Source organism: Drosophila grimshawi, unplaced genomic scaffold (genome assembly GCF_018153295.1).
Source record: "Drosophila grimshawi isolate 15287-2541.00 unplaced genomic scaffold, ASM1815329v1 contig_311, whole genome shotgun sequence".
Classification (NCBI taxonomy): Eukaryota; Metazoa; Arthropoda; class Insecta; order Diptera; family Drosophilidae; genus Drosophila; species Drosophila grimshawi.
In genome coordinates this window covers 11,748,455-11,772,305 of record NW_025063098.1, presented here as the reverse complement: position 1 = coordinate 11,772,305, position 23,851 = coordinate 11,748,455, and the positions used below count along the sequence as shown (strand labels likewise).

Below are 23,851 nucleotides of genomic sequence, written 5' to 3'. Positions count from 1 at the left end.
TTTGAATTGCTCTATGAATATATTGTATGCATAATATTCTATATATGCATTAGGAAAATAAATATCACATTTATTTATTTGCACTCTTTTATTTTTACATAATTTTTGATTTATTTACAGACTTAAATTGCTTTAATCGTTGCACAAATATCGTAGAAAAACACTAAATAATATATAAAATGGAAATAAGTTTTAGCCACTTTCTATGGAGGAATTTAAATCAAGAATAAATAGGAACAAAAACTAATACTATTTTCTTTTGTGCTGGAAGAAATCGTCGTAGATAGGATACTAATTAAAACGTTCCTTACATGTACTTGATCTGTGGGCAAAGCGATTGGCGGTTTATTTATTTCTTTTTTGTTTTGTTTCTTTTTCTCTCTGCTGGCTTGTGACGTTGCTCATTTTCCGAATATTTTTTGGTTTAACTCAATTCAATGAAGTCCAACCAATATGCTAAGCTTGAAAGTTTGGTAGTATGGAATTAAATCGCATTGGGATGAGGCTGCCCTATCTGGCCGGCCAATGTGCAGGATCTACAGCAGAATTTGGCATAATAAACATGCCCGCAGTACGAGCCCTCTACGATCATTTTGCAGTTCGCAAAGTACGGATTGTCAAAACATTCGGGCGATATCGGTATGGCAGCTGCAAGACATATGAAATATAAGTTTTAATCTTAAATCTTAACACCATTAATGGATCGAACAGCCACTTACAATTAATTGTAACTGTGTTCTCGCTGGTGCTGTAGCTGAAGGCATTGCGGGCAGTGCAGCCATAGAGTCCGGTATCCCCTGTGGTAACATCGTGGATTATCAAACGATGCGGTTGGGCTGGTGAAAAGACACAGAATCAATAAATATGAAAAATAGTACATCTCATATATCAGCAACTCTCATAGAGCATTACGAGCGAAAGATAGATAGCTATGGAATTCTTACAAGTTATTTGAATGCGCTCATTGTTCGCCAAAGGATTCTTATCCTTGGTCCAGGTCACTTCCGGTGCCGGATAGCCCTGCACAGAGCAACCAATTGCAATTGTCGAGCCGGGCGTGTAGCTGTTTTGCGGATCCAAGCCAATCACAGCTTCAGCATTAACTGTGAACATATAATTGATAACATTCCAGATTAGCTGCAGCACTAGACACAAATTGAGGCACACAAACCAAGCCATTCCGAACCAAATCGTGCAATTAGTACTTACTTCGCGGATCTCGAACTACGGGAGGTGGCACATAGACCGGGCGCATTGCCCTGTAAGGATATCTCGGCACTGGTGCGACCGGCGCCGTCGCAGGGTCAATAATATACTGCAAGTATTTGGTATCGTCTTTGTTCATAGCGCGTGCTGGACCCACCGCCTTGAGTGTAACATGCAGCGAAACCGGACGTCCCCTACTGTTGTAGACATCGCAAATATACAAGCCCAGGTCAGACAATTGTACAGAAGCGAGGAATAACGAGTAGTCACGATTCATTACACCACGACTTCTTCCGCCGCTCATGCCAATATGTTGATTGTTGCGCCACCAGCTGACATGTGGTGCCGGATGGCCACCAGCCGGGCAACGAAGCAATGCCGGTCGGTTCAATTGTACAATTTGCGTAACGTTGTTACCACCATAGATGTAGGCCGGTGTATTCTTAGGTTCTACCAACACCAACATCAATACAACAACATGCAAGGGGTTAAAAGCAAGCAACATGCAAATTTGCCGTAAAAAAAATGCAGTTAATAATGATGCCAACACCAAATCAAGCGAGAACAAAAACCTTAACTAATAAACTTCGAAAGTCCGAAGTTCGCATAGGCAATCAAAAATTACTTATGGACCAATCGAGTACCGTAAATTGTAAAAACAGAGCAATAAGAATTAAGAATGCTTCATTAGAGGCAGCTCGACTAACACATACCATGAGCCCATAAATATAGTATTATTTTTTATGCACAACAACGATCAAAAGGAAATTGATTGTGGCAATCGGCTGTGTTTTGACAAAGCTTGGGCAGTGGAATATTTGCAAAATGGAATCCACAATTTAAATGCATTCCCTTATTTAGTTTTGGTCTCATGTGAATTTTCAAAGGCTATTGAAATATTATATAGTTAATGAATACCACGCACCTGTTACTTGCATGACAACTTCGCGACGTACTGGCTCGCCGAGTCCGTTGCTGGCCACGCAGACATAGGTACCATCATCAGTTTGACGCACCTGGACAATGGTCAGGTCTCCGTTAGAGGTGAGCACATACCGTCCTTGGTTCGTGTCAATCTGTTGAAAAATGTGCATTAAATTGTCACTTCATTACAATGCATATCAATACTTACTACCAAATCCTTGAGGGACCAGGTAATATTCGGTGCCGGGGTGCCCGCTGCAAAGCAGCGCAGTACTGCAATGCCGCCAATTGAGGCCTGCACATCCAGTTCCTGTGGCTGCTTAGGAATAAGTGAAGCTCTCTCCTCGCCTGGATAGATGACTGGCGGTGGTGGAGTCTCAGGTCGTCGGGTGGGTCGTGACGGACCCACGCACAGTTGTCCACAGCCATCGCTGCAACATTTATTATCGCCACGACAGTCGGCATCCGTGTAGCATTCCACGGCGCATTCGCTGGCATTGGCCGCCAACTGTGGGCAGACACCAGGCTTATTTCTATCACGACAGACGGGGACATACTCATGTTCGCGATCACCGTTGTTGGGTACATCAATAGCACATTGTTGGTGGTCGGGACAGGGGTACCCCTCGCAAGGATTCACACAAATGCATTGCTCGCACTCCGGCTGCGACTCGGCGGGCACGCGACGCAAGCCATAGGGACAGCGCAGATCACGACACTTGTTATCGTAGGCCTCGCAGCGGTTGGGAGATACCTCATTGGATCCCTCATTGTTGACAGGGGCTGTGAAAAGTTGTATACTCAGATTTGTTCTCGAAAGCTACAGCCCAGCTAGACTACAAATTTGCGTGCAATCTTAAGTCTAGTGAGGGTGCACTAACTAAATACTACTGAAGAGTGATATGTCTACGCTTAATCGAACAAGCAGTTTCAAAGTAGGATTAGGTGCAGAATTGTGTGGGTATTGAATTTGTGTGTGTGTGGTGCACGGGTGCAGGTTTTAAAGCTTTGTGGCAGGCTTACTTCCGCATTGATTTGTGCATGCTTCAAAGGAACGGAAATTGTTTTGGTTGCCAGAACAACCCGAGTAAATAAAGGACACACAAGTGCCGCGCTCATCGTCGTAGTACCAACGACGCTCCTGCACCGAACGTCCATTGCACACACCGATGATCACAGGTAGTCGACAGATATCTACTTACGTCCAGACAAAATCGAAATTAAAACAAAATCATATTAAGCGTATTGCTCTCGACTCGAATCAACATCAATTTTTGTTACCTTTAGCCGTACCCAAGGGGGACTGTGGCTCGCGACCCGCAACACAAACCGTTTCACACTCATATATATCGTTGAAGCGGTTTCCGGTGCCATTGCAACCACCGTAAGTGAAAGGCTCGCAGATCTGTTTATCGTGATTGTAGTAATAGCGGGTCTGCCACTGTGTGCAGGGTCCCGTTGACACCGGCTCATTGCAAACGTCTAACACAAGATGTTAATACAACTAGGACACTTAATGATTATAAGACCACTCTAACTTACCTACTCCCTTAAACTCTCCGCACTGGCGCTCGCATTGATCGCGCGTCTCAAAACGATTGCCGTTACCACCGCAGCCACTGTAGGTGAAGGCTGTGCAGGCCATTTTATCATTGTCATAGAACCAGGCAGTGGTACGATTGTCGCACTCTCCGGCCTCAGGTTGTTGTGTGCATACCGAATAGGACTGAAGAAATCAAATCATTGGAAGCTATAGAATCAATGCTGGAAGTTAATTATTGGCTTACCGGTTTTTCTGGTTCTGGTTCCTGTTCTGGTTCCGGTTCTGGCTCCTGCTCACCATGGCGACAGTAGTCCATGCAGGATCGCTCTGACACAAAGTTGTTGCGATTGCCGTGGCATCCAGTGAACTGGAATTTGTGGCAGCCACCCGTACGCTCATCAAAGTACCAACGCAACACAGGATTGCTATCACAACGAACACCCTCGACTGGGGGTAGTGAACAGGTATGCTGCGCAGCATCGCATTCTTGCTGGCAATCGTCTTCGGTTGCAAATTTATTGTCATTGCCACCGCAGCCAGTATAAACGAACTGATCGCAGAGACCCTGTTGGCTATCGTAGTACCAGAGAACTGTATTCTCGTAACAGTTGCCAGTTTCTTTGGGCAGGAAGCACTTGGCCGTATTAGACTCGCCTACAGTGCAACGCGCAGTGCAATCCTGTTCGGTTTCGAAGCGATTATCATTGCCACCACAGCCGCCATAGTAAAACTGCACACAGCTACCCGCGGTGGAGTTGTAGTTCCACTTAAGCACATACTGATCGCAATCACCCATAGACGCTGGTTGATCACATAGGTTTCCTGATTCGGGTTGTCGTTCGGGTTGTCGTTCTGGTTGTCGTTCAGGTTGTCGTTCGGGCTGCCGTTCTTGTGGGTACTGACGCACTGGTTCCGGCTCCGGCTCCTGCCTGGCACAGCGCTGAATACAGTCGGATTCGGTCTCGAAACGGTTGCCATTGCCTCCACAGCCACCATAATAGAACTGGGAACAAGTACCTCTTGATTTATTAAACGTCCATTTAAGCGAATAGTCCTCACAATCGCCTCGTTCCTCTGGTTGATCACAGATATCCCCTGTGGACGATACTGGCGGAGGAATTGGAGGCTCCGGCTCCGGCTCTTTCTTGCAGCGAGACATACAAGCATCCTCGCTGGTGAAACGATTCTCATTACCACCGCAGCCGCCATAGTAGAATTGTCTACAGGTAGTAGAACTGGTATCATAATACCAGAGAGCTTCATATTTGTCGCATTCGCCGATCTCAGCGGGAATATCGCAAATGTCCTTGGCTAAGACAATGAGACAGTGTTAACACTAATTGATCTAACGAGGAGGTACAACTTTGCGCACATTGAAAGCGATCGCACAACATTGAAAGCTTACCAACTTGCCGAGGACAATGAGTCTCGCATGATTCCAATGTAGGGAAATTGTTCTTGTTGCCACCACAACCCGTGTAGTAGAAAGGCAAGCAGCGCTTCTCGCTTGTTGAGAACTGCCATCTGGCATGATTCTCGCTGCAATCACCGGTTTGCTTAGGCAGTGAGCATTGCTCTGGGAGTGTGTTTGTGTGTGTTACGAGTATAACGTGCAGGAGTTCAGGGTATAGATGTAAGTGTAGGATATAGCAAGCAACAAACAACCATGCACAGACAAAAGTCAAGCAAATAAAATGAAATTGTAAAAAAATATACCGTTAACCAGGATAAAATAATAACGTAAAGTAAAATAAAGCTTAAACCTAGACAAGACATTACTAATACATATAATAAATAAAACGATACCAATCCATGGTAAATAAATATATGAAATCTCAAACCTTTAAGCACACCAGGCTGGCGACAGCTGTAACTGCAGGCATGTTCCGTGGGGAAGTTATTCTTGTTACCCTTGCAACCACCATATCTGAATGAACGACACACATCCGTCTGGTTATCGTAGTACCAACGCTCATAGTTGCCGGCGCAGGGTCCGCTCTCCACTGGCTGTTCGCAGGCAGCTAAATTATAAAGAATATATACACAGTTTATAATTGATTTAACCTTCTGTGCTAGTAAATTCGATAATATTTTCTTACGCATGCTCTCGCTGATTGCACAAGTTCCCTGGCACTCTTCGAGACTGTTGAAGCGATTGTTGGTGCCATAGCATCCGCCATATTGGAACTCCTCGCACCGATTTCTATCTGTATCGAAGTACCATTTGTTGGAAAAGGATTTACAGGGTCCAGAGCTCTTGGGTAGCTGGCAAACGTGTTCACCGGTATACTCCTGACACGTGTCCTGGCAGTCAGCCTTGGTCTCGAATCGATTACCATTGCCTCCACAACCGCCATACCAGAATTGAGCACATCGCCCATCGGATGGGTTAAAGTAGTATTTGACACTAAAGTTGGTACAGTTTCCAAGTTCTTTGGACAGGCCGCAATCCTTTTGTGGGGGTTCTTGAACATTAATGCAACCGCCGAACTTTTCATCCTCAGCCTTGGTAACGCCATCAGGACAACAGCCAAACTTGGTCTCCACACAGGTGCAGCCCTCAAAGTTGGGTCCCTTAGCTGGTGTCTTACCATCCTCACAACAATTGTACTCTGACTGAGAACAGTGGCAGCCTTGATTACGTGGTCCTGCGGCAAAGGAGAGTCCATCTGGGCAACAGCCAAATTGCGTTGTTTCGCAGGGACATCCCATAAATTTGGGTCCGCTGGCAGCCGTTATCTTGTCGGGACAACAGCCGTGCTGTGTGGTCTCACATGGGCAACCTTCTTGTTGGTATCCGCGTGCGTGAGTCTTTTTGTCCGCACAACAACCATATGGAGAGTCTGTACATTCGCAGCCCTCTGAGTTGGGTCCATATGCAGGCCTTATATTGTCGGGACAGCAACCGTAAGCTGTATTAATGCAGCAGCCCTCGCCTTGAGGGCCGTGAGCGGGCGTCTGGTTATCTGGGCAGCAACCGAAGGGTTCATTAGTGCAGGCAGTGCAACCTTCTCCATTGGGACCGGCAGCAGGTGTACGACGATCTGGGCAACAACCATGCTCATAGCTATCACAACCTCGACGAACCTCTTCCTCTGGGCAGCCAGCGAAATTTTCGCCCCTGGCAGGTGTCTTTCCATCAGGACAACAACTGAACTCGGTAAAGGAGCATGATGTAACAGCGGTGTCCATCTCTGTTGACAGACTAACATCACCGGAGCCGTCATCTGTCGATGACTCAATCGTCGTTTCTTCTGGCGTAGTTGTTGGCGATAATGTTGTTGGTTCTGGGCATCCCTCATCATCCTCACCCTGTGCAGCTGTGTATTTATCGGAACAACAACCAAAGAGAGTCTCCGCACAATCTGATTTAGGACAACCCTTATTCTTCTTGCCAGTGGCTGGAGAAACTCCGTCTGAGCAGCAACCGAATTCTGTGTCAGCACAAGTTTTCGCAATGGGACAACCCTCGTCAAATGGACCTTTGGGCGTCGACTTGCCATCAGGACAACAACCAAACTTGGACTTCTCGCAATTCGACTTCTTCGGTTTACATTTACGAAGGTCTTTTTGCTTAGGTGTAAGAGTCGTCTCCCAAGTGTGTGGCGTACTGGAGTCGGTATCTGAACTGGAAGTGCTCCAAATATCGCTGGTAGTATCCTCCTCTGTTGACAGTGAACTGTCTGTTGAGAGTGAACTGTCTGTTGAGAGTGAACTGTCTGTTGAGAGTGAACTGTCTGTTGACAATGAACTGTCAGTTGACAATGAACTGTCAGTTGACAATGAACTGTCAGTTGACAATGAACTGTCAGTTGACAATGAACTGTCTGTTGAGCTTTCAGATGTGGTGTCAGTAGTCGCCCCACTTTCCGTTGTACCTCCGCTCTCAGTGGTGTCTGTAGAGTCAGAAGAGACAGACGAGGAAATATCGGTAGAGCCAGTGGTGTCAGAAGATTCTGTGGAGGAAACATCACTAGATGCAGTGGATTCAGATGATTCCGTTGAGCTTGACAGTCCTGTGGTTTCAGATATATCAGTAGAGCTTTCTGTACTGTCGGACGAACTTGAGCTTTCGGTGGAAGCTGAACTTTCTGTAGAGCCAGAGCTAGCATCCACAGTTGAAGACGAAACGCCTTCAGTAGTAGAACCGTCGCTTGACCCTTCCGTTGTACTCTCTGTTGAACCAGAGCTTTGTTCGACAGTAGACTCAGTAGATACAGACGAATCAGTCGAACCTGAAATATCAGTCGAACCTGAAACATCAGTCGAACCAGAAACATCAGTCGAACCAGAAACATCAGTCGATCCTGAAATATCAGTCGAACCAGAAACATCAGTCGAACCTGAAACATCAGTCGAACCAGAAACATCAGTCGATCCTGAAACATCAGTCGAGCCTGAAACATCAGTTGTTCCATCAGTCGTGCTATCAGTCGAACCATCAGATGAATCATCGGTGGAACTATCTGTAGAGCCATCAGTGGAGCTATCTGTAGACCCTTCGCTTGAACCATCGGTAGAAGTATCAACAGAGCTGGTGCTTCCAACACTTGCCGTGGACCCATCCATGGTACCTGTTGAAGCAGAGCTATCTGTAGATTCAGTATTTCCAGATGTTGAATCAGATGATTCGCTCGATGCATTGCTAGTTCCATCACTAGTGCTTTCTGAGGATGTTGATGAGCTAACGTCTGTTGAGGTGCTCTCAGTTGAATCAGGTGAACTAGTCGACTCTGTTGATTCTGTTGTAAATTCAGAGGTACTTTCCGTGGATGATGAGACGGTCGAATCTGTAGATGCTGTTGATTCTGTTGATTCTGTCGACTGACTGGTAGAAGAATCGGTTGATGAGGATTCAGTAGATTCAGAAGTATCTGTCGAGGCTGATGCATCTGTCGAGCTTGAGGTATCTGTCGAGGAGGATGTGTCTGTGGAGCTTGAGGTATCTGTCGAGGAGGATGTGTCTGTGGAGCTTGAGGTATCTGTCGAGGCTGAGGCATCTGTCGAGGCTGAGGCATCTGTCGAGGCTGAGGCATCTGTCGAGGCTGAGGCATCTGTCGAGGCTGAGGCATCTGTCGAGGCTGAGGCATCTGTCGAGGCTGAGGCATCTGTCGAGGCTGAGGCATCTGTCGAGGCTGAGGCATCTGTCGAGGCTGAGGCATCTGTCGAGGCTGAGGCATCTGTCGAGGCTGAGGCATCTGTCGAGGCTGAGGCATCTGTCGAGGCTGAGGCATCTGTCGAGGCTGAGGCATCTGTCGAGGCTGAGGCATCTGTCGAGGCTGAGGCATCTGTCGAGGCTGAGGCATCTGTCGAGGCTGAGGCATCTGTCGAGGCTGAGGCATCTGTCGAGGCTGAGGCATCTGTCGAGGCTGAGGCATCTGTCGAGGCTGAGGCATCTGTCGAGGCTGAGGCATCTGTCGAGGCTGAGGCATCTGTCGAGGATGAGGAATCTGTCGAGGCTGAGGCATCTGTCGAGCTTGAAGCATCTGTTGATCCTGACACGTCTGTAGAGCTTGAGGTATCCGTCGAACTTGAGGCATCTGTAGACCCTGAGACATCTGTTGAGCTAGAGATATCCGTTGAGCCAGAAACATCTGTGGATCCTGACACATCTGTTGAACTTGATGCATCTGTCGAGCTAGAGGCGTCTGTGCTTGAGCTTGAGTCTGTAGAGCTTGAGGCGTCCGTTGAGCCACTTGAACTAGACTCAGTTGATCCTCCTGTGGAGGAATCCGATGTGGATCCAGATACAGATGATGACGAGGCCTCTGATGTCGATTCACTACTGTCTGTCGAACCACTCGATTCACTGGAAATGTCCGTGGACGATTCATCAGTAGAAGATGAAACATCTGTTGTATATCCATCATCTCCACTACCTTCAGATGAAATACCGCTATCCGAAGTGCTTTCTGAACCTGATCCTTCAAATGTGCTATCGGTAGAAGCAGAGGCATCTTCAGAAGTTGAGTATGGGCTATCACTTAACATTAAATCATCAGTCGTTATTGATGAAATTGTTTCTGATTCTTCATCCGCTTCTGTTAGCTCACCGTGGACCAAATCAAAGTCATCTTCCTCACATTCCTCTAAATCATCCTCCACCGGCTTATCAGTGCTAGTGAGTGGTAAAAGTTGATCTTTGGTACAAGCCTCACTATTACACTTTTCTGATATGGATTCAACCTTCGCCTCATCGCAATTGAGAGACTTGGTTCCGTTCGACAGGCACAAAACTTCTCGAGTACGCTCACCGCCACCGCAAGGTTTGCTACATTCGCCGAAAGGTCCAGTGAACCATTCACCAGGACATTCCTTTTCATCGCCTTCGCATTCCTGATCTGATGTTGGCTTTGATGCTGCATCGCACTTGGAATCCTCCGTTGTTTTAATACTCTTGCCATCAAAAATTCCACAGATGACTATGCGCGATTGAACTCCCTTTCCACATGCCGCTGAACACTTGCTCCATTCTGATGAAAACCATTGGGAATCGCACTTTTTGGAGCTGCATGGTCTGGACAACTCAGGAGCCTCTTCTCCGCAAAATTCCTCTGGGTAAACCTTTCCATCCTTGGAGCCGCATATAGCAGTTCTAGTTTCTGTAGTTTGCCCGCAAGCATTGCACTATAAAAAAGAAAGAATTGTTATTTTTGTTTAAGCTAAAATCCAAAAAATCCGTACACCACTCCACTGTGATACGATCCAGTCCACACCCTCGCACGGTGCCAGCAGGCAAGTCTTTTCTTCCTCCGGTTTATCCTCCACGCAATCATCATCTGGCAGAACGCGTTTGCGACCATTCTCCTTGATATAGCATGTAACCTTACGCGTCTGTTTGCCTTCGCCACACAGCTTGTCACAAGGTTTCCAAGGACCCAAATGATATTTGGGACAGTTCTTGACGTCACGATTGCATTCTTGAGTTGTCGCCGGCTTGTTACCCACTTCTTGAAGGCACACGGCGTCATCTTCAGCTGAGTGAATACTTTGTAAATGTGTATTGTTTATCTTCTATCCATAATTTAGCACAACGTATATAGCTTACCCATCAGAGGAGATGCGCTCGCAGCTTACAGTTCGATTCTGGAAGCCATCTGATCCACAACCCTTCGAGCACTTGTCCCACTCACCCTCAACCCAATGTGGAGCACAGGGCTCAACACCACATTCCTGGCTTTCAGCTGGTTTGGTCTGACCCTCACAGAGAGAATCATCAACTTCTTGTAAATTGAGGCGATTGTTGCAGGTAACTAGACGGGACTGAGTGCCACCTCCGCAGGACGCGCTACATGGTCCAAATTCGCGATGCGTCCACGTGTTCACATCGGGCTGACTATGGCTCAGAGATTCCGGGATGCTGTACTCGTAGTCAACGTTCACATTCTTGTCCTGCACCAACATTACAATGTAAATGCTCTCGGATATGGGACCACTGCAAGTCATCTGATCTGGAGCAGCAAAACCCATGGGCTTACGCTGATAAGTCCACCAACATCCTGCATAAAACATGGGCCGTGGGAAATCAATTTTCCAATTGCCATTGAGATAATAGTGACCCGATGCATTGCGGCATGCCAAGTAATTGTTTGACGGTGCCAATTCCTGAATTCGAATGTTCGTTGCTCCTTGAGGGACGAGCAAAAGATCGTTGTAGCCATAAGACAGGTCACTGGATGTATATATGTTCTTAATGGTCTTGCAGGTGCTGCCATCTCCACCACATCTGCGACACTTATCCTCTTTGGCATCGCTGCCCAGCATCATGTCACAGCCAACGGGCATACACTGACCATTTACACATACATCCAGATCCTTGTCATTGCACCGTGTACCATCCACCACCTTCTCCTTCTGGCGGTTGTAAAAGCGTTCACCCTTCGGCATGCAGTTTAATTCGCACGGATTTGGCGCATTCGTGTAGGGCACCCACTCGTAGAGCACTCCATCAAATTTCTTATCATCGAAGCGCGAACACTGTAGGGCCCTAAAGTCAGGCTCCTCCTCGGGACAGTCCTGCGTGTTACATGAGTAGTAACGACGACTGCCACCGCTGCACATCGGTTCGCCATTCGAGCTAAGACATAATAATTTAGATATAGAGATAAATTAGCTATAATATTCGCCTTTTAGCCATTACTCACTCTGTTCTACGACATTCACGTGTCTGATAGGAAACGCCGCCTCCACAGGTGCGCGAGCAATCCGATGGTGAGCTCCAGTTCGTCCATTCGTTGGGATCGTCTCCCTCGCCGCCAGGCGTCACGTAACTGGCGGGTAAATATAGATTCGCGCCATATTGTCTTTTTGCACGTAGTCCAGGCTACACAGGAGCAACAGTTATAGCTATACTTAACTACACTCTACTTAATTATACTTACAAATCTACTCTGTGAGTCCTGTATACCTATGAGTAATATGAATGCTACCAAGGCAGTTGAGCTGTAATTCGAAAAAAAAAAGACAGAATACAATTTAATTAAATGTTGCACAGGCCACGCAAACAGTTCATGCGTCTATTCATTAAACGCATGAGGCACAGCGTCACGTGCGGACTTGTTGCAAATATTTGTTGACTTTGCCGCATGCTTGGCCACACTAGCTCATTAAAATAACCAACAGGCGGATGCGAAAGAGAGAGAGTGAGAGAGAGGCAGAGACAGAGAGAGAGAGAAAGGGGTATTGAGCGTGTAGAGAGGGGAAAAGGTGTTGGGAGTCAGTCATTTGTCAACGACTTTCTCATAAGAGACACGCTACGACCAGCAGAGGTTTACAAATAAACTTTTGTAGGGCTTCGCAACAACAACAACAACAATAACATGAACTTGTTTATGTCCACTGGTCATAGGAAACAAACATTGAACTTGTTTTTACATTATGTGATGGGGTGGGGGAGTAGATCGTGGAGTGGGCGCCTTGTGTAACTTGGTCAAGTCAAATTTTGCAATTTCATTCTTTTCGGTAACAATTTTTTATTGTGCGCCGCGACGCTGGCCATAAATATGCACTGCCACATAAACAAGACATAATTTAGAGGCGCTTCCTGCCGATTTGCCAAAAAGAAAAGAACAAGTAAATAATAAGTACCCGCCAGCAAAGAATATATGATTATGCCACAGACAAGGCGACGCCGCAGCCATAGTCACAATCCCGGACGAGGTCGAGGACGAGGATGCGGCGAGCGAGGACAAGTTGCGTGAATATGTCAAAAGCGTTCAATGTTGCAGGCAACGTGGCAGGCTTGGTAGTAGCCCCAGGCCCCGCTCCCTGTTGGTGGCTTGCCAATTTAATTTTTGACGCTGCGTGCAAGGAGCCTGCGTTTTGTTACAGTTGGACGCCTCCGACTGACTGCGATTGCGACTGCGACTGCGACAGAGACAGAGACTGCGGGGCACAGCAGGCGTGCTGCTTATGACAGGGCCGGGTCCTGGATGGCAGTTCTTGTAGAGTGGCACGCCAAGTGTGCCCATAATTTTTATGCTTCTGTGTTGGCATTTTAATGCAATTTGAGCGCATTTCCCTTTTGAAACCAATGCCAGGACACCTATTGCTTTGGCAAGTAAGCCGCGACAATGCCAGAACACCGACAACGACAACGATGGCATCGCCACGGCACACATTTCACAGTCCATTGAGCCGGGGCTGACTCGAGCTCGAGGCGGCGTCTCTTAGACGCCTGCTATACCATTGCGTCATACAAACAGGATACAGTACCAGGACATGGTCTCAGTGCGACCCGCTATTAATTGGATAGCCCAACAAAAATCTGCTGAAACCGCAGAAGCCGCAAAGAAGTCGTGATTTCATTTTTGGCTCCATGCTGATTACGCACAAATTTGCGCCACGTGAAACATACATGCGTGAAATCAAAACAAAATGAACATTGTATGTTCTGCATGGTATTGAAATATATGCTACCCGAAATTCTTGAATCCACATATGGCGGATGCCACGTGACACAAACATAAACAGTTGCCCCAATCTTTAAATACACAAGTATGAATATGCATTAATTGTACACATCAAATGAAAACCGCTGGCATCCCACAAACCACAAACATCGCCACAAAGTAAATGTCAAACATAAAGCGGATATGCTAAAAATTCGACGGAAACTTGAAAACAATACCAGATAACATCAGACCCATATCCAGGCTAAAATATGTCCGCCTGTATTTGATATACTAAAGCAAAGCGTTGCTTTTGTTCTGACCCCAATTGGATAATGGACATCAATCTTGAGCAGCCCACTGCTCACTAATGGCCAAGATCAAGGCAGATGTTGTCGGCAGCTTTCCACAGCATTGTCTGGGTCAATTACAGGCCCAGTTAAATTAAAATGAAAGGATTCCATTTAAGCAATCAAACAATGGAGTGCATTGTTCATTGTTTACTTTAGTTAAATCTCTGCAGCAGACTGGAAAATGAAAGTTCGTTATGAGAAGCATTCAGTATTTTCCAAAAGTTATAAGTTAATAGTTGCTGGGCTTGGAAACTCTAGAGTATTTATTATTTCTCACTCGGAAATGTATTGTTTAGTTGTACAATGTAAAATTATTTTTATTTCTGATCATTGATTAATTTTACTGCTTAGTAACTCTCCGTTAGGTGAATACCAATTTTGTAATTTCCATTTATAACAAACTACACAGCTTTGAAAATTTAAGAAATTATGTACTACGATTGTTTGGTATTCATTGATACACTGATTAAGTATACGCATATCTTATTACTCTCCATCAAGAGCATCTCAGACTTAAGTATTTGGTTGACACCATTTTGGGGGGCAAATGTTTGTTCACATTCAATCCACATCCTATGGATGTATGGATTTTGAAATCTCTTGCAAAGCAACAAGTGCATTTGTTGGTTAAAGTGTTGCAATGGCCATCATAAATAAGTCGGCTGCTAATGAACCGCAACAACAACAATAACAATAGCACTTACAATAGAAGCGATTGCACTTGTACGGCAAACTCAAGAACAAAACATACTATGTATAATTTTCGATGCTAAACAAAAACCAAAAACTAAATAACTATGTGGCAAGTCGGAACGAATCTAAACAAAACGTCGGCCACAAAAATAAATTGAAAGCAGAATCCACACCTGAAGACAGAAAACAGTTTTTGATTTGTTTATTTTAACATGACTCATCGGCGAGGTCGTGGCAAGCATACGCCCTCACTTAGGCTAGCATAGGCAGCGACTCTTTACGCAGTTTCCCATGCCACTTGATTAACCCAAAGGGAGCAGTTGGGGTACGGGCACTTGCAGCACTTGTAGCACTTGCGGCAGCTCGGGCAGTCAGCCAGCAGTGCGTTCTATTTAAAAGTATTAACAGGAATGCATGGCAAGCCAATGTGAGAGTGCAACATGCTACATTTATACATAGCTTGCAGATGCCACAGCAGCCTCCGACGCATTTCGCAGCTCCGGGGCCTTTGATGAAGATGGAATGCCCCGCACTTCCACAATACTACCCTATACCCCATCCCACCTAGTTGGCAGCTGCAATCATTTGACTTTAACTGCCCCCGATTAATATGTTGATTGTAAAAAATGTTGGCATTTCTTATGTGCCCAATGGAATTGCCACAGATTTCATTGCAACAAATTGAAATGCAGTTACAAAATAAGTTAACGGTGAACTCAGAGTTAAACTAATGTCATTCACAAGAATAATGGAAATTGAAAATTTATTTATATATTCACTAATTCATTTACATTTTAATGAAATGCTGTAAGTTAAGTTGAGTAAGTTAAGTTATCCAAGTGAGCAAATCATTAAAGAAACCATGGCTAAGGATATTGTAAAATTATTTAAGTCGATGCTCTGAATACACATATTAATAATAATTCTAATAATTCCTCATCAAGTTCACATTTTATTATGTTGCATTTGGCAATTAGCCCAATTAGACTATGGCTGCATTCAAAAGCATGTTCTTCAGTTGGCCTTGAAGCAGCAGGCAGCAATTATGTGAAGCCTCTCAGGCTTGGTCTCATTAGTTGAAAGGATACGGATGGCATTGGCATTTCAAATATGACGCCCACATGCGGAGGCGTGCAAATACAATTACAAAATCATACAATTATCGCAAGACAAACACAGACTAATGCGAAAAGCCACATTGGGGCTGCAGTTCGGCCAGGTAAATGCTGCTGCTATTTCTGCTGCTAATACTGCTACTGCTGCTGCTGCTGATGGTGATGCCGCTTATGTATATGCCTATAAAGATGACTCTATGAAGATGTTGGCACGACGCGTCGACATTTGTTGCAACGGAAGTAAATGTTTGCTTTGTTGAAATTTTAATTGCATTTGCATAAGACAATGCACACACGTCGATGTAGAAGTCGACGTTAACGTTGACAGCTCGAGTCGACTCGACCTGGCTCCTTTCCCTGCAATCTAGCTGCCATTTTGGCTGCCAGGCAAAAACACTTGCAACGCATATGAGAAAGCAATTATCAATTTCAAAATTAATTAAACTTAATTGAGTAGTGAAATTAATACACATTCTCAACGCACTGCAATCTGTGCTGCTGGCACTGCTTACTAAATGAGACACAGAGCAGTGTTATGCAACAGCATGTTTGGGCGTGCTTATATGTGTGTGTGCGCCCTTAACAAAGTAGCCGCATTTTAAGGCTAAGAGGCAACAAAGTTTGCATAAATGCTTAATGTAATATTTGTCACGCGTTTGAGCAAACGAGCGGAGCAAATGAGCAAACAGAATGCACAGTTGAGCTCAAGCTCAGATAGAAAGAGACGAAGAAACAGTGACAGTTAAAGGGAGAGGAAGTGCGAGAGATTGCAACATTTGCTGCATTTCACTTTAGTGCGAGCTGCAACAACTTACTGACCCATAAATTTCACTGGCTGACAGCAGCCGAGAGCGCAAGCAGGCAAAATGGTTTATTTCACAATAACAACAAACATTTGTAAACAAATTTTTATGGCAAATTTTGCATTGACTGGGCAACAGCAGCCACTTGAACTGCAATATGCGAGAGACTCAGACTTAAGCCGACTGCATATTAACGACAACAATAACAACAGCATTAACATCAACATCAACAACAACAGCATCAACAAACATACCATGTAACTAATTAGAGGCATCATAACGCCTCACTCGCTTCCCCCACACCCCATTCGCAAAGCACACTCCACACACACACAGCCACACATAAATATTGGCAATTTTCTATTTGCCCAACTCATTTGGAGCGAGATTGCAACAGTCCGCTTCAAGTGCTCTAAAGTGGTACAACTACGAGTATGAGTACTCATAACTAATTGCAAGGCGAAAATAAAACACAAAAATCATAAAGTCTTAACTCTCAAACTTTCGAACTTTGTACTTCTACCTAGATGCGCCCAACTGGCCCGGTATATTATATACTATATATAAACAGTACAGTATGCGCTAGAAAATTCCAAAAATAAATTCACAGGATGCTGCATGCTCTAGCACATTTCAGCACATAATTACCTTCAGAATTTTTATAGATATTTACTTAACTGAGCATATAAATTAGATACTCAACATTAATATAGAAAAAATGTGCAGAATTTTGTTCTTTTATTTATATAGAAATATATATATACATATGTATATACTTTAACACATTATAAACAAACGCAATATACAGTCATATTCAGTTTGGAGATGGATAACATTTTGTATATACACAGATAAATCTTTTTTAGCATCACTAAAATACTATTAAAGCCATTTGCAATGGTCGACTATTACATAAATCATCGGTACACTAGAGGATCCGTACTCTTTAACAAATTTTTTACAGTCGTATGGAGTGTACTTTCAATACACGAAAACATCAGTTAACTCTGAATCGTAGTCTGGAATACAGCGCATAGTAAAGTCTATAAAATATATTAAACTTTACTAAAGAATGCTAATAGAAAGTGCAAAATTAAATAAGTGAAAATTTGTTACGCATCGTGACGGACAACAGTTGCAGTTATTCACATTAATAGATTTAAACTGAAATGCGAACTCCGCGAACATTTTAACCATCGGGCTGACAGCCAAAATGTAGAACAGACATTGATTTATTACACAATTATAAGCTGAAATTGTTATTCTTAGCACTGACGGCAACAATTCGGTAAATTCTTATTAACTGATGGGCTGTTGGTGTTTCTGTATTTGTTGCTTCCAAGGTAGGTGGCAGGTAAATGGAGCCATCTAGCAGTTTGAATTACTGTTATGCAAATGCTAAGTGGTGCAACAAGATGCAGTTGCAAAAGTTGCAAATCACGTGTCCTGTGCTTTTCTTAGTCCGTGTCCCTATTTGATTTCAATTTGAGCTGCATTTCGCTCCTGTTCTGTCATTGGAATTTAAGTCACGTCTGCAACATCCATCAGCAGCAGCAACAACAAACTCAAACAACAACTACAAGAACAGCAGCAAGCAGTTGAGGTCTTTAGCCGCCAGTCAAAATATTTTTATGGCTTTTTGCTCTGTCTGAGCTCTGCCTGACTTGTTGCTGCTGCATTTAAAGGCACATTTTACTGCTGCTGCCGCGGCTGCATATGACGTATCTCGTTGGGGCACCTCACTCCGCGCTGTCCGCTAATGTCCACTGTCCCTCGTTTGCTTTGCAACAATTTTGGATATTTTTGTCCGTCATGCGACCTTTTTTTTGTATTTTTGTTTTTTTTTTTGTGTGTTTTTTGTGTTTTTTTTTTGTGGCTTGTTCAGCCTCTGCAGTTTTGCGACGGCATATTTTGTGTGGTTTGTTTTGGGGCATCCTTTTTATCTTCCGCGTTGCAGCGTGCGTCGACCTCTTGCGAATGCTCAGCCTTTAGCAAACTATCGATTTAATTATGTGTATAGTATGTGTGTGTGTGTGTGTGTGAGTGCACATATGTGTTCTGCTTTTAGGCTAAAAATTAACATATTTGCGACTAGGGAGCCGCATTTGATTTAATGCTGGGCAACGGAATAATTAAACGCGACGACGCGACGTCGGCAGCCTTTGTTAATTAAGCATAATGCATAAAGTCATGGGAACAAGATCTACAGATCTTCGTCAGTTCATCATCATTAGCTGCCGTTGCCACTGGGGGCCAGTTAAACACATGTTGCAAATGCAGCATGCAGCATGCAGCATGGCCGCCATGAACTTGGATTGTAATTGAGCCATGGAAGGATCGCAATAGCAGCGGCAGCAACCATAATGCAAGTTGTTTGTCTTTGCTCGACATGCGTTCAATTTGTTGCTCATTTGCCGCATCATTCGAAAATCCCATTAATTCCATTTCGCCGCAAACAGCAAACTCCGGATTATTTTCACACCAACAGCAGCGGCAACGGAACCCCTTTAGAGAACTTACCACATTCGATAAGTATTTGCTTAAGCGATTTATTTACAGTAATTAAGGCTCAATTTTGCAATCGATGTGTTTGGTTTTTCCAACTTGTGTGCACGATTTTGCCGGTTTATTAGTAAGTATTCGACTACTTTGAATAGAGTGTGCGTGTATCATTTTCAAAGCATCAATTTGGGGAATTTATTGTTTATACTTAGTTAAACACACACACAAACACTTAATAAACAATTTGGCCATGTTGCTGCTGCTGGTTGTGTTTCAATTGTTGTTGGTTGAAATTTAGTGGTGTTCAGCGGAAAATTATAGTTAAAACATAGCAAACAATCACGGCACACACGTAATATGAAGCTGGAGAGAGGCAGGCATAGTGGGTAAGCATTTATTTTTGGATTTAAGCATCAACTTGATCTACATTTCTATTAAACTCTGAATATAAACAAATCATAAATATGTATCTTAATGTTCATAATTTATTTGGTAAATGCTGCTCACCGCATCTCAACACTGATCTTCGTATTGTCAGCAGTAACTGAGTCAAGTTCAAAGCCGTCGCTAGTGACAAAGTTTTGCTCCACGTAATGGCAATGAGAGTCTAATGGCCAAGTTAATGGGCCCACAAACAGTCGAGTGTCTTAAAATGTTTAGGCTGTACCATTAAACTACAGACTGGCTATTGACCTGGCCGGTGACAAATTATACGTAACGGCATGCTCGACAATTGAATCACTTACAGACAAATATTTCAAGTGTGCGATTTGGAACAAAAATAGATCCGATTAAAATATTCAAACGGAAACACTTGTTCCACGTGTACATCGATTGTGCGCGAATTTTTTCAAAATATTAAATGATCAAACACTGTTAAGAAACACATACTCTAATGATAAATTGTGAAATATTTATATATATAGTTAAAATACTTAAGTTATTTGAAGGAATAACCGTTTTATCATCATTTTCATTAAATTCAATGGAAAATCATATGCCAATTCAGAATTTCGGGAACCGTATACAAATTTTAGCGACTATCTATCTTGGCGTAGTTTGCATTTTGTACTTAAAATAGATTTTCCGCGAAGTTGGATTGAATCTATAGCAAAACACGTGTCATTGTCGCCTCCGCTAAAGGGGTCATGTGTTGACCACATTCTAACGCAATTTCGTAGAACAAAGCGGACCTAAAAAACAAAGCAACCACAATAACAACAAACAACGGCTTCGCCACCGATGCCAGCAGTCGTTGACAACACACCGAATTTTCCCTTTCAAGTGGCAAGCACAGCGTTTTTCGCGAAAAGCTTTAAAATACTTGATGAATGGATGCGCTAACTGCCCGTTGGCCAGAGCCAGTCAGAGCCTGGCACGGGGTAACAAGTTTGTGAGCATCTATGTGCCGGTCAGCGCGTCGGCAACTTTATGACTTTGGCCAAAAATAAAACGCACGCAGTGCTGCGGTCAACTGCCAAATGCCAGCGCTTCAGATCATACAAAAGATAAATGTCCAGCGTTGTGTGCGTGAGAGCAACTGCTTCAGCTTCATCAAGATCTATCAAAAGCAGTATAGCTACAGAGTCACCATCAACTTTGAACTGACTGAGCACGCGGTTGATGGTTGCCTGGTTAACTTCATGTCAAAGTGTTTCTTCTTTTCATATTTTCTGTGCTACGTCTTTCGAAAATCACTTCAAAGCGCACGCATTTCACCTACATACATCCATGCCCGGCATACAATTTAGACTTAACTATTGGGCATAAATATTTACATTTCAATACGAAATTTTGATTTGATTTCTGTGTTCGCACACAAATTTAAAAAAACCAACAAAGACTGCGTCAAAAACCAAATGTTTGTCTTCACAAGTAAATAGGGAATAGATTCGAGTTCAGTTTTGCTGCCAGACTATGAGAATTATGGAACATTTTTGAACAGGAAATATCGATTGGGCAAATATGGGTCATAAGACACTGATTATCCAATTGATTCGCATGCTTCTTATAATTCTAAAGATTCCACATTTAATTAAAAAGATTGCTTAAAATACTTGAATTCGACAGACATCACTTATAGCTAGCAGCATTTAATATGGGCTATGAAACAGCGTACTTTTTTATCATTTCATTTTTAGCAGAAGAAATTTCGCATTTTTAATAGTCACATAAATATTTAGATAGCACCATTTTCCTCGAAAGAATGAATATAATTAAACATGAGGCTGATTATTCAGAGTTTATCGAGTAGATACCATTCTTCAATTTGATTGAATTTGATTAACATAATAAATGATTATTTTCGCACAGCTTGGCGTAACAATCAAGGCAAAGGATATATTGAATTTTGTTTGCAAAATGTTGCAATTTTCGTTAAGAATCTTCAATTAAGCGGGCTATGTAATTTGTCATGCAAACAAAATGTTGGCCAGGATAATGGCAGTCGCGCACTGTCAACAACGAAGCGCCTGTTGCACAGACAGCTTGTACCCAGGACATACCCTCTAGCACACAGACACAAATACACACCCACACATATGGGAACAGGACAATCAGTTGTAAATAGTCACCCAGCCAGTCAGCCAGCCAGTCAGCCAGCCAGTCAGGAGCCAAGACAAGTGTTTGCACATGTAGTTCAAATGAAATTAAAATACGCATTGACACTGTAATTTGAATCAATTTTACGCCAAATACGAGCTGATGCTACTGCGGCTGCTGCTGCGGCTGGCAATTGTATCTGTGGGATACATATTTGTCAGATGCTTACCGCAACCGCCTCGATAAATCCATTTCGCTGCTTCGATGAATCGAAAGCGTTGCTCGCGCTGCTCTTCACAAAATTCCTTGCACAAATATTTCAAAGTTTACTTTAAATGTTCCAGCACTTGAGATGTTTCTCACTTGAGTTTTAATTATTTTCGCACAATTGACACTTGAACATTTGTATGCACTTTGCGCTTGCGCATTGCCAAAAGGACAAATGCGGCGTCGTTGTTGTCGTCGTCGTCGTATCCTTTCGTATCGTCCTCACCAACACGATCACGATCACAGCACATCCGCAGGGTAAGAGCGCACGCCAACAACTGAACGAGACACTATCGCTCTAATTCCGTTGCAGCAACACTAGCACTACAAGGCGTCGGTCGACTCACACAGCTTGTGCGTCGCTGTCGACGCAGATGTCGGCGTCAAAGCAGAGCAGCAGCGATAGCGCCATGATCAGCAGCGGGTTTGTGCTTCCGTTGCTTTGTGTTTTGCCCCAAACTGGATAAGAGGCTTGGGCAGAAACCAATCGGCGTTATTTGGTGATTTATTAATTTCAACTAAATATAGTTTCCCTTATGAAATTGTGAAATGCGATTGATCCTTACTTGAGAACCGGCTTCGCACAGCCCCCACAAGAGACTAACTCCAATGCGAGTTTGTATTTTGTCTGCATTCGCACGCGCATTTCGCATTTTGCATTGGCTCTCAACTTTCAACTGGTTCTCTCTTCGTTTCTTGGCAATTCTGCAACTGATCTTCATGCTTTGCACGTGTGTGCGACCGCATTCGTGTGTGGTGTGCGTAAATGTGTGTGTGTGTGTGTGTGTGTGTGTGTGTGTGTGTGTGTGTGTGTGTGTGTGTGTGTGTGTGTGTGTGTGTGTGTGTGTGTGTGTGTGTGTGTGTGTGTGTGTGTGTGTGTGTGTGTGTGTGTGTGTGTGTGTGTGTGTGTGTGTGTGTGTGTGTGTGTGAGTACTGATGTTGAAAGTAATAGCCAGGCGGTGATTTAGTGTCTCCGTTGTTGTCTCACATGTTCAAATTGAAATTGAAGTTGCAGTCAAGATCATTTGACGCCCCTAATGAGCGAGGCGAGGCAATGCTTCGCTGATGAACACATGTCGGCAGCATTTAGGAAGTGTGGGTCCTTTCCACGCAAGCGATCCTTGTCATAACATACATGTGCAGTGCAGGGAAGCCATTTCAGTTTTAATTACTGAAAACATATGTGCATGTGTTTATACTTTGATTTGACATCTTTTTTTTAACTAGTCAGACAAATATAGACATCCATATCAAATGGTGCGCTGTGGGATCGTTGCAGTCTGGCAAATTCATTCAACAAATTCCACATCAACGGCATTGCCCCGACATATCGAATATCTATGCTAGTATTTATTACTAAGTTGTCAAGTGTTAATTGTTCTAGTTCATTCATGAGTTCTCATTTAGGAACAATTCGGTTATTTTGTCTGCTATTTATTTCCGCATTCCAATTTTCTCAGATTAACTCATTCACAAACAAAAATAGCTTTTGTCCAGTCCGTCCACCGTTTCCGGTTCTTGACAATGGCATACGATTCGGTAATCAGAATATCACTAGCGCTACTTGTAGATCCAGCTAAATCAACCTGCACACTGTAATAAGAATCAAAAGCGTATACTTTTTAATATGTACATCTCCTAAATTAAATTTAAGCTTAAAAAATTCAATAAGATATATAAATATTATGGATCAGTTGAAATAATCTGTTATGCTCAAAAAATGACTGAAGAATAATTTCTAAATTTCAAAAGTGTAGCATTTAATGGCCCATGAGACCAAAAAATAAAGATTAGGATATAGCTAAAGAGATAGCAAATATATTATACTAATAAAGTTTGTTTAGACTCGCTATGATATACCCTTAGCCTATTTACTATACCAATCGACAAATAATATATTAAATAAATGAACATTTTAAGCATACGCTTCATAATCGCCAACACTAAAATTTTGTCCTAGTGTAATTACTTTGTTGATATCCAATGCCTAAAAATAGGCCACACGTATCAGCGA

The 23,851-nt window shown here is 43.5% G+C and overlaps 1 protein-coding gene across 12 annotated transcripts; it reads right to left on the bottom strand.

Moving 5' to 3' along the window:
* Nucleotides 1–69: 69 nt before the first annotated feature.
* Nucleotides 70–22,084, bottom strand: LOC6563391 (papilin). 12 transcript variants are annotated; one of them, XM_032737304.2, is made up of 19 exons: nucleotides 21,800–22,082; nucleotides 12,055–12,115; nucleotides 11,818–11,996; nucleotides 10,722–11,750; nucleotides 10,358–10,661; nucleotides 8,185–10,300; nucleotides 5,773–8,148; nucleotides 5,515–5,694; nucleotides 5,079–5,249; nucleotides 3,918–4,984; nucleotides 3,673–3,856; nucleotides 3,412–3,612; nucleotides 3,154–3,324; nucleotides 2,339–2,913; nucleotides 2,132–2,282; nucleotides 1,210–1,656; nucleotides 945–1,103; nucleotides 720–836; nucleotides 76–648 (listed from the first exon to the last, which is right to left on the bottom strand). In XM_032737304.2, exons 1-19 carry the CDS (start codon nucleotides 21,820–21,822, stop codon nucleotides 485–487), a joined length of 9,675 nt encoding a protein of 3,224 aa, XP_032593195.2. In that variant the 5' UTR covers nucleotides 21,823–22,082; the 3' UTR covers nucleotides 76–484. The 12 variants fall into 12 exon arrangements, with proteins under 12 accessions (XP_032593194.2, XP_032593195.2, XP_043070987.1 ...); XM_043215052.1 differs by having other exon boundaries at nucleotides 5,773–8,580; nucleotides 8,671–10,300; XM_043215053.1 differs by having other exon boundaries at nucleotides 5,773–8,580; nucleotides 8,959–10,300.
* Nucleotides 22,085–23,851: the final 1,767 nt, after the last annotated feature.

What these genes read in the sequence shown, in the direction of transcription:
- LOC6563391 (XM_032737303.2), bottom strand. Translation starts at nt 21,822, where the DNA reads ATGGATTTATCGAGGCGGTTGCG. An exon ending in GGTCCCTCAAGGATTTGGTA is followed by an intron (nt 2,283 to 2,338) that starts GTAAGTATTGAT and finishes ATTTTTCAACAG; the next exon opens with ATTGACACGAACCAAGGACG. An exon ending in AGTTGTCATGCAAGTAACAG is followed by an intron (nt 1,657 to 2,131) that starts GTGCGTGGTATT and finishes TGGTGTTGGTAG; the next exon opens with AACCTAAGAATACACCGGCC.